The sequence below is a fragment of the Nanorana parkeri genome, unplaced genomic scaffold (assembly GCF_000935625.1).
Source record: "Nanorana parkeri isolate BGI_ZX_2015 unplaced genomic scaffold, ASM93562v1 scaffold43, whole genome shotgun sequence".
Lineage (NCBI taxonomy): Eukaryota > Metazoa > Chordata > Amphibia > Anura > Dicroglossidae > Nanorana > Nanorana parkeri.
Window position 1 is genome coordinate 1,194,401 of NW_017306311.1, and position 10,721 is coordinate 1,205,121.

At 42.2% G+C, this 10,721-nt stretch overlaps 1 protein-coding gene across 1 annotated transcript in view; it reads left to right on the forward strand.

Moving 5' to 3' along the window:
* Positions 1-8,575, forward strand: part of TMEM55A (transmembrane protein 55A) — a 43,085-nt gene extending 34,510 nt beyond the window's left edge. The window contains exons 4-7 of the mRNA XM_018572095.1: positions 283-406; positions 1,399-1,451; positions 5,322-5,412; positions 8,066-8,575. Of these exons, the coding sequence (XP_018427597.1) occupies positions 283-406; positions 1,399-1,451; positions 5,322-5,412; positions 8,066-8,209 (412 nt within the window). The 3' untranslated portion in view covers positions 8,210-8,575. The remainder of the gene's footprint in view (positions 1-282; positions 407-1,398; positions 1,452-5,321; positions 5,413-8,065) is intronic.
* The last annotated feature ends 2,146 nt before the right edge of the window (positions 8,576-10,721 follow it).

Consider the following 10,721-nt stretch of genomic DNA (forward strand, 5'->3'; position numbering starts at 1 on the left):
TGTGAATATATAAAATGTAAAGCGATGTGTAAATTGTTGGTGCCATATAAATACCTATAATATATAAAAAAAAAGAAAAGGGACATCAAAGAAACATGGGAAATCCTCTATTTAAATCCTCTATCTCTAGAAGAGAGAAATTCTTCCGGAAATAGCAGGAATAGGCCCCCAATTCCCTCTGCCCCTATGTATTATTCCCCTGTGCTAAACAAATCTACTGATGGCAAATTCTACTTCTTGAAACTGCAGCTCTTAGGTAATAATATTGGCTTATCTTTATAGCAGACGTATCATTAATCTGGGCCCGGTGATGCTGATACCTGAAGAACAGCCTGCCCAGCCCGCCCTCCCGCTTCAGCCAGAAGGTACCCGAGTAGTTTGTGGTCACTGTGGAAACACTTTTCTGGTAAGTTTCTAATCTACATTTCACCTACATACTGTGAGGAGAATTTATCAAAACTGGAGAAGACCGAATCTGGAGCATTTGCCCAGGAAAAATTCCCCTCTGTATGTATTACCCTGGACACGTTCTGGTTTCTGGTCTAAGAGAGAATAGGATTTTATTTACTAATGATGCGTACATTTATTATTGTAAATGGTCTATAGAGGTGGTCAGAGATGTGGTTCTTAACTGGCTGTTGTAGATTACTGCCCATTTCTAACTATACAGTTTTAACGAATACGCCTCTTATGCTGGCGATGCACACAGACAACTTCAACCACTCTCAAACAGACTTTAACCCCTTCATGAAGCTATTGAAGTGCAGATCGCACTTCAATAGCTTATAGCTGGGCTGCAGGAGCCCAGAACTGACAGCCCAGGGACCGGAAGTGATGCAATTTGCATCACTCCCGGTCCCATAGAACGGGGAGGGGATCGATGAACGGAAGTTCGTCGATTTTTCCTCCCCAGCTCTCCGCGGAAACCTAGGAAGCCGGTCCCGGGCCCGTAGGAGGGGCAAAGGCGGCCCCTTCTTCGGGACACAGAAGCGATCTGGCGACAGGTAAGTCGCCAGAATCGCTTCTGTTGTAAAGCCGACAGTCGGCTCTACAAGTTTAAACAGAGTCCCGGCGGCAAAAGTCGCCGGGAGTCTGTTTAAACAGCCCCGATGCTGGCGACGTACACTGTAGGTCACTCACGAAGGGGTTAATCAAGTGATATCATTGCTCAGAGCCTGTGTTACATCAACCATTGGCTGACCTAATTGCACCAAAGCCTGGGAATTTCCCTGTTTTGGGAATACCAGTCTACGGGCCATTTGCTTGGTGGAAGACAAATGTCATCTATCAATGTTGAATAACATTCCAGAGAGATGTTTGTATCCATAGTCTGCTTATGACGTTGAGATGACACTAAATAAACATTGTCGCTGACCAGCTTCTCTTTCTCTCTTGCAGTGGATGGAACTGAGATTTAACACATTGGCAAAGTGCCCACATTGCAAGAAAATGTAAGTATCTGACATTTAGGATTATAGAACTTCAGGCAAATATCTTAAACCGACTTTTAGTTCACTTATGTATTCCTTTTGAAATTCATAGCTTCATTTTCAATTCAAAGGTTCTAATTATCCAAAGTATGTCTTTATATTGAGATGATGCAAGATGCGAACCAGCTGAAAGGGTAATTAGATATGTGCAGGAGATGCCTTCTGAGCTGTTTAAAGGGCCGTGTAGAGGCTTTGAACAATGCAGTTTGATGCTGGGATCCTAACAAGGTAAATGAGCATGCAAACTAGGGGTTAAGTAAATGTGAGTATTGGGGTGGCAGGAAGGGATAGTATTGGGGTCTGGTTTTAAAGGGAGAGTCAGTGTAAGATTGGATTTAGAAGAAGGGGTAGTGTTAGGGTGACATTGAGGGTTAGGGTTGGGGATACAGGGATGGCCAATGTGAAGATTGGATTTAGAAGAAGGGGTAGAATGAGGGTGATTGGGAGGGTTAGTGTTAAGGTGCCCACATACCTTGCGATAATCGTACGATAATCACGGGAAATCCCGCGATCGTACGATTATCGCAAGATGTGTGGAAGGCGTGCGACCGTTTCTACTGTACAGTCGCACGACTTTTGTCTTTCGAGCATGTTCGAAAACCAGCCGAGAATCGTACACTTTTCGGCTGGTTTGTAGCATGATCGTGAGATAACTGCCGCACGGGCCGGTGTGCGCAAGCGCACACTGCCCGTTCAGCATTGCGGTTATCGGAAGCCCGCCCCTCAGCTGGGCGGGCTTGCGATTATCGCAAGTACTATCTGCCTGCCCAAGATGGGGAAGGTAATGTTAGGTTTGGGGTTGCAGGAATGGGCAGTGTGAGAGTTAGGGTTACAAGGAGGGGTAGTGTTAGGGTGAAAGGGAGGGTTAGTGTGAGGGTTGTTTTTACAGGAATGGTCAATGTGAGGGTTTGGGTTACAAGTAGGAGTAGAGTTAGGGTGACAGGGAAGGTATTAATGTTAGGGCTGTATTTACATGGATGGTCAGTGTGAGAGTTAGGGTTACAAGAAGGGGTAGAGGTATGGTGATAGGGAAGGTAATGTTAGGTTTGGGGTTGCAGGGATGGGCAGTGTGAGAGTTAGGGTTACAAGTAGGAGTAGAGTTAGGGTGACAGGGAAGGTTCATGTTAGGGCTGTATTTACATGGATGCTCAGTGTGAGAGTTAGGTTTACAAGTAGAAGTATGGTTAGGTTTGGGGTTATGGACAGTAGGAGAGGGGCTTTAGGGTAGGACATTACTCTGTTCACTGAAAAGTTCTTGCAGTGGTGAAAACTAACTTATCTAAGACTGCTTTATATGAAGGAGACAGCCCTCAATGCATGTTACTTAAACATGGACTAAACATAGACTAAAATTTTAAATAGCAAGCAGGAGGTGGGTCAGTCACAGCCTGCAGAAGTATCATCTCAACCTTATTAATCTTTCCAGCCAAATATTAGAGCAGGTTTTGGTGGACTATATATACAGTACATTGCTTGACATATCGAAGAATACAGTAGCTGATTCTGCCCAACTGTATTTTGGGTGGAGTTGACCTTTAACCTCACCAGCATTATCTTTGTATAGAAGCTAAAACGTAAAGATGGCTGCAATCCTAGAAAGCATTCACACAGACTTTACGAAAATTATATTCCAGACAAACTCAACCAGAATTGATCTCTCCTCTATGGGGAAAGCAAAGCTCAGAGCAGAGATTGTTCCCCTGTACACATTCCATGAGAAAAGACCAGTCACATTGAAGTCATGTGAGCAATCATACCATTCAATGATCACATAGTGGATATAGTCATATGTCATGTGTTTTTCCTTATTTTTCAATAATCTCCCTAATAATGTAAGCCAAGCATGCCGATGTCCCACTCTGAGGATGGCATTTTATAGTAGCAAAGGTGCAGAGCTGTATATTTAATTTATGCAAAACATTTTTTAATTTATGCAAAACATTTTTTTTTCTTAAATTAAAATTAAATGGCATAGTATAAAATGGTTTACTTTCAAAAGCATGTAAACCATAACTGAATGGCCTTTAGTTTGCTAAAGCACTTGGTATCATGCACAACTGCCATGGTTTTAATAAACTCCTGTTTACATCTTTTTAATGTTCTGCTGCGTCTCATTATTATTTTAACACCTTCCCGACTGCGTCACACATGCAGTATATGTGGAATCACAGAAGTGATCTTTCTACCGTGACACCCAGATGTATGATGATATATCATGTGTTTGTGCTGGAAGTGGAGCTGCAGCTAACGATTATTTTCAAAATCGATTAGTTAGCCAATTATTAAGTTAGATTAATCGGTTAATCTGGATTTTTTTTTAAATGGCTCCGGTGATGGACTACTAGTTTGTATTGAGATTGTAGTCCATCACAGGAGCAAGCTTGGAGCGGTGGAAGAAAAAAATAATTGGTGTGCAATATAGTGAAATGGAAAGTGTAAAATTATACAGCAATCAATGCAGAATGGCACCGGCTATAGAGGACTACAAATCCCAGCAATAGTACATTATACAGCGCAATGCAGAATACCATCAGCTATAGGGGAATACAACAAATCCCAGCAATAGTACATTATAGCTGGTGGTATTCTGTATTGCGCTGTATAATGTACTATTGCTGGGTTTTGTAGTCCTCTATAGCTAGTGGTACACTTTAACATGTTAATTGAATGTCAAAAATGTAAAATCTGTTGTTTATATTAAAATATTAGCTGGTGGTCCTTGTTTAGGCCCCTCCTGTTTTCTAGTGACATCGCTCTGTCCCTGCCTACCAATTGATCTCCTGTGTTCTCATTCTGTCCAATGCTATCTTAATGCAAGTGTCCGCTCTGATGCACAAGATCAGGAAGCCGATTATTCGATTATTGAAAAAGTTGACAACTTTTTCAATAATCGATTATAATCGATTATGTCGATTAGTTGTTGCAGCCCTACTATACAGGCATGGTCCCCTGTTGTCACCATCAGGTAATGGAGGAATGACATGTAGGAGAAAAAAGGGGGAGCACCACAATTGTAGCATGTGTCCAGTAAACTTTTACTGCATGAAAAGAAGCCCATGCTTTTCAGAGGCTCAAAAACCGGCATGAAATAGGGGTAAATCTGGACAAAAGGTAATGCACATACATTCATAGGGAATGCTGCTGTAATGGACCAACAGTCAATCTGACAAGTCGTCTATCACTACTTCAAGAGCCACTGAGGACCATCCAAGTAACAGATACCTGCCTCTGGTTTTGGAATATTTTCCCCTAGTCGGATCCAGTGCTCTACAAACACGCTGTTCAGTCATCAAGCAGTTGCTGGAATGCATGCAAGTGGACAGGAAGTGGCTGGTGGAGATCAGTAGTGTTGATTTCCAACATTAGATGAGATAATTATTAATAAGAATTAAAAAAATGAATTGTTTATGATGCATAGGGGGACATTTATCAAAACTGGAGCAGAAGAATCTGGAGCAGTTGCCTATGGCAATCTGGAGCAGTTGCCTATGGCAACCAATCAGCTTCTCTCTTCAGTTTGTTCAGTTAAGGTTTGAAAATGAAAGGTGAATGCTGATTGGTTGCCATGCACAGCTGTACCAGATTCTGTCTACTCCAGTTTTGATAAATTCCCCTCCATAGTGTTTTAGCAAACTAGATTTCTTTCAGTTTGGGATTGCATCTACTTCAAAGGGGAAATCCGGGATAAGAAAATATTGGCTAAATACAAGAGCCATGTACTGTGTATTGCTACTTGAATCTTGGTGAGCTTTGTGTATTTCCTCCAGAACGGTGCAGTAATTTAGAGTGGAAATTAAAATCTAATAGATTTTTTTTTTCTTCTTTTCTCAGATCATCTGTAGGAAGTGCCCTTCCCCGCCGACGCTGCTGTGCTTATATTACAATGGGAATGATCTGCATTTTTATTGGTGTTGGCCTAACTGTAAGTGAGTCATTTCATGTTTATTTTACCTGTACATTTTCAGTTCAAAGCCGCTACTTGAAGGAAGTCTGTCCAACAAATAGAACTGTGTTTATGTCATCATTTATACACTCTAAAAACCCTTTTATTTGTTTTCCAATAACATGTATCAATTACAAAAAAATATCGATTTTTGGATTGAGCTTTTTTATGTGAAATTGAATTTGATTTTCCATTTATTATATGGTAAGTCATTTAGGTTGCAGAAATACAAATTCTCAAGTCTTCTTCTCTCCCGTCAGGCCCTCCCTCCCGCACACTAACAAATTTGTTTTGGTTCTAAATGCAAATCTATAACCCCTGGGCTTCTATAGCAAGTTGTTTTGCTTCCAAACCCTAGAAGGCAATAAGAATATTCTCTGGATAAGAAAACTGCATAGAATCTCTAAAGGTGGCCATATACATATTGATTTGTGATTGCTCTGGATTCCAGTAATCACAGCAACTCATCACCAATGAATATATTGAATGATGCAGTGTCGCAGTATTGTTCCACACTTTGAAGTTTACAGAATATACCATTAATCAGTCTTAATAAACTGCCTGGCAAAAAAAAGTCACACACTCTGATATTTCGTTGGACCACCTTTAGCTTTGAATACGGCACACATTCGCCATGACATCGTTTTGATAAGCTTTCACAATGTCACAACATTTAGTTCTGTTCAGGGTTTTATTAAGTTTTCCCCAAGATCTTGTAGTGATGATGGGAGAGTCGGAGCACTGCGTAAAGTCTTCTCCATCACATCCCAAAGACTCCCAATGGGGTTATGGTCTGGACTCTGTGGAGACCAATCCATGTCATATATTTTTTTTTTTTCCTTTTTTGTCCAGACATTGACAGTCTTCATGTTTCCAAACAGATGGGTCCAACTCTCTCAGCTCCAATTCCCTGAACTTCCTGTCCAGTATAGGATCACAAGGGGCAAGGCTATCTGCAGCAACTGTCCATCTATTCGCCAGGATAAGGAGGAAGTGGGGAAAAGGGGAGTGGATTGCCTTGCTGCGTCTTTGTGCTGTGGAGACACACGGCTTACTAACGCACACAAGGATGGCTCTGTAGAAACCTGCAAGGGAAAGGAGTCACCCTAAACCAGAATATCTGGGCCAGTGCTCAGGGGGGAGGGCAGCTGATTCTGCAGGAAGCTAAAACTTTTAAACCTCAAGGAGCAGCATCCATTGTACATCATTTAGCAGCTGACTTAGTTAGAAAACCTTTTGACGTTTAATATCCCATCATATTAGTAGAGCTGTACTATTCTCTGACACAAACACATATTTATTGGTGCCGCCAGAAGTGATCTATGAAATTCTGCCATACAGTGTACACTATCAACACAGTAAAACCAAAGTTTATCAAGAGCTCTCTAAATCTATTGATGTTCATTTTGTTTTTTAATTCAATTTGAATGATCGATTCATATTAATACATGTGTGGCCGCTATAACAATGACTTACATTTGTTTTATTGTTTCTATCTCAGCTGGAAAGTTTATGTCCTCGTTAAAGCAGAACTCTGGGCAAATCAAACCTTAACCCTTGCAGTGGGGCTACCCCCCCCCCGCCCTGCAAGGGTTAAGTGCTCATTTTGTATAGGGTGCAAAAACAACAAAATTAATACTAACCTGAACTGAGATCCCGGCATGCTCTTACACTGCTGCCTCCAAGCTTTCTCCTTCCTCTTCCGGTCTAGTGATGAAATGTCCCTCAGCATCCTCATGTCCAATACACTGTAAATGATGTGAAGACTCACAGGACCTTAGGGTAGCCCTACTGAAAGGGTTAAGCTTTGATTTACCGGGAGTTCTGCTTTAAAGGGTACAACAGCAAAAAGTTTCCCAGCACACTCACCAGCCCGCATGCAAAAAAAACTTGTCTAACCGCTAAGGTTCAAAAACAGAGGTTTAGATACACGTCTTCTGCAGAGTATGTGAAAGCCGCACAGCCGCGCCAAGCTTCCTCTGTGTAGTGCGGTCCTAACTCTAAACTATGAGAGTCTCCATCTTGGAGCACATGTAGCAAAAGATAAAATTGTGTGCAGGTCCGCCAGGAGGAAGCACAACCCCCTTAAAGGCACAGGGACACACAAGGGACCCCGCACATCACAACGGTAGCTGAGACTCCCAGTGTGTCACTGCACCAAATCAGTCAAGCAAAACAAATGGCAGAAACGCACTCATCAACTCATAACCAGCTTTAGAGCAAGGTGCACATGGAAGGGCTTTATACAGTACACCAGCAAAAAGTTTCCCAGCACACTCACCAGCCATGTGCACCGTGCTTTAAAGCTGGTTATGAGTTGATGAGTGTTTTGCTTGACTGCTTTAAAGGGTGTCACGGGGATAGAACATGATGAGGCCGGCTGATGTTGGGGGCATGTTAATGTTTTGGTATTTGTAGAAGAACTTTGGGGGCTCCCAGGGAGAAAGGTCTCAGGTATTTACTTGGGTTTTAGGATGCCTGTTTTTATTCCCATGTTCTACACTTATCTATTGTGGTTTATTTCAGGTGTCGATATTCTTTTCATGTAACCAAAGGAATGCAGAAATTTCCAGTTAAAATGCATGCAAATACTACTGCAATCGAAGTGACTTTATTCTCTGTTCTTTCCCAGGTCGGCACACAAGATTTCGCCAGACATTTCCGTGCAACGTACGTCTCCTGGGCGGTTGCCTATCTCTTAGGCTTAGTTTGTCTTATTCGGGCTTGTTACTGGGGAGCCATAAAAGTTAGCTATCCAGAGCATACCTTTGCATAGATCTGTCTATACTAGAACATTATAGTGTGTAATTTATGGCTAATGATTCTGGGCATTCTCTTCCTTTACAACCCCCGTGGGTGAATTTATCACAAAATAGCCAACTGAAGCCTCTTCAGCCACTGAACTGCTTTATGGGAATGCCCACCCCCGGCCTTCATACTGAATGATGGTAGCCCAATCTGCACCGCTGCACCTCTGCAATGAGTTGCAAACTACTGCAGTTTGTATTCTTTTGTTATGAGCAACTGAAGAATCAAAGGCGTAGGACGTGACTTGGTGACCTGGAGGTGCGGCCTTGCTTGACCGTTCTGCCGGGGTTGGACTTTCCTTGTAAAGCTCAGAGTTGGACACGCTCTGCCTTTTGCTGTTGCAGCATATCCTGCTATGTAGCAGGGCATGACTAGACCCCGAGCTCAGTGTGCCCAGTTCTCTATCATCTATCCATATTCATTGGGGAGGGGTGATATTTGGTAAGAGACATGTGCTGATTACCCGTTGCACTACATATTATGCAAATTAGTTTTGTCTTTGCTGCTAGGTCTCTCTGCTCGGTATATCCAAGCTTTATTTACATGTTCACACAGCTGTCTTTTTTGCATTGTTAAACATGTCCAATAGTCTATACTTTAAATGCTCATATTTTTTTTTCTATGTGCCATTGCTGAGGTGATAACACTGCTGTACAAAATCATCAATTCATTTTTTTTTTTACTGTGAATGAATGCCGCTATTTATGTCTTACTATAAACCATTGTAGCAGCTTACATTAAAGGTCCATTGTGATGGGAACTACTTGAATCAGATAAATCGCTGCTGCTATGGCGGCTTCCTAAGGGAAACTTGTGCTGAGAGAAATACGCGGGCTGCCATTGCCGACCTCTTCTGCTGAAAGTGCTTGTTGACTAGTTACCATGCTAACCCAATCATTTCTCGTCTTGGACCAAGACTAGTATGCGGATCGGGAGTTGTGACATCACTTGCTGCATGCTTGGCTCGGGAGTGGGACTCAGGAAATAGCAAAGCCAGAGGCAGCGAAGGTGTCTGGCACTTTTAGAAGGAGGATGGCAGGGGACATCCCCATGTTTCTCGCTGTACAGGATTAGGAGTATGAAATTCAGGATACCCGCATACACACAGGGTTGGTCATACAATTAACATTGTAGGTGTTCTCTTAAGGCAGGATTCTTAACCCTTGCAGTGGGGCTACCCCCGGCACTGCAAGGGTTAAGTGCTTGTTTGTGTCTAGGTCAAAAAAAAAAGTTATATTTACCTGATCCTCCATGCCGGACAAATGTGACAGTGCTCTCTCCAGCCTGTCTCCTCCTCCACTGGCAGCGATGGTATGTCCATAGGAGTCCTCATGTCTTATATACTGTATAGAACGTGATGACTTGAGAATCCTTAGACTGCTACAGTGGAGAAAGGCTCCAGAGACCGGTCTAGGAGCCGACTGGTTTCGAGGATCAGGGGAGTATAGCTTTGTTATTTGTGCACCTAGACACAAACGAGCACTTAGCCCTTACAGTGCAGGGGTAGCCCCACTGCAAGGGTTAATAAAAATGTCTTCTTTAAAGTGTGTCTCCAGCCAAAACGGTTTTCTCTTCTATATCGGTTTTATATAGAGCGGGGAAAGGTTTGAAGCCGTCGTTTTTTTTTTTTTTTTTTTTGTCATCACACCAGTCATAAGATTTTTCTTCACTTTCGGTCACCGGCTGACAATGTTTTACCAGAGAGGAAGTGAGGGAAACTCTCCAACATATACAGAAAGAAATGTGTTTTTGTTTAGTAGAGAAGGTGAAGGCTCGAACTTATTCCTGCCTGTGCCCCTGCTACAGACTTTCCTCACTTCTCTGCTGAAACCCTGGTAAAGAGGACAGGAAGTGAGGGGGATTCTCTCTAATGGAGCCTCGGGAGTACATTTTCCGGCACTCTATTCACAACCAGAAAAAACATTTTTGGCTTGACATATAATTTCATTGACTGTTTAAGTGGAAGTATTTTTTTCAGTTAATTTTCTTTAATTAGAAAATGAGGTTTCATATCTCATTGGATAGCACCTATCATTCAAATCTGATCATTTGTACTACCAACTGAGAGCCATGAATTGAAGAAGCTTATTCAGGACGCTCTTTTCCAAAACTATTCTCTTGGTGACCCTTAAAATCCTAATTAAAGGGCATGTTCATGCATTATATCAAACCCAGTGTGTGATGAAAACAGTGACGTTGCCTACAGCGGCCAGTCAGATCATTTATTTGTCTTATAAATCGAAACCATTCCTTGGCCAAAAGAAACTTAAAAAAAAAAATATTTGGATTTGATTTGCATGGTTTTCTTCAATACAGCTTTCACTGTCTCTTAAAGAACTCCGGCCAAAATTATTCTAAACCTTTGCAGTGGAGCTTTCCCTGCACTGCAAGGGTTAAGTGTTTGTTTTTGTAATAGGGAGCCAGAATAACAAAGTTATACTCACCTGAACCTTGCATTCCGCTGGCTGTTAGACCGGTCC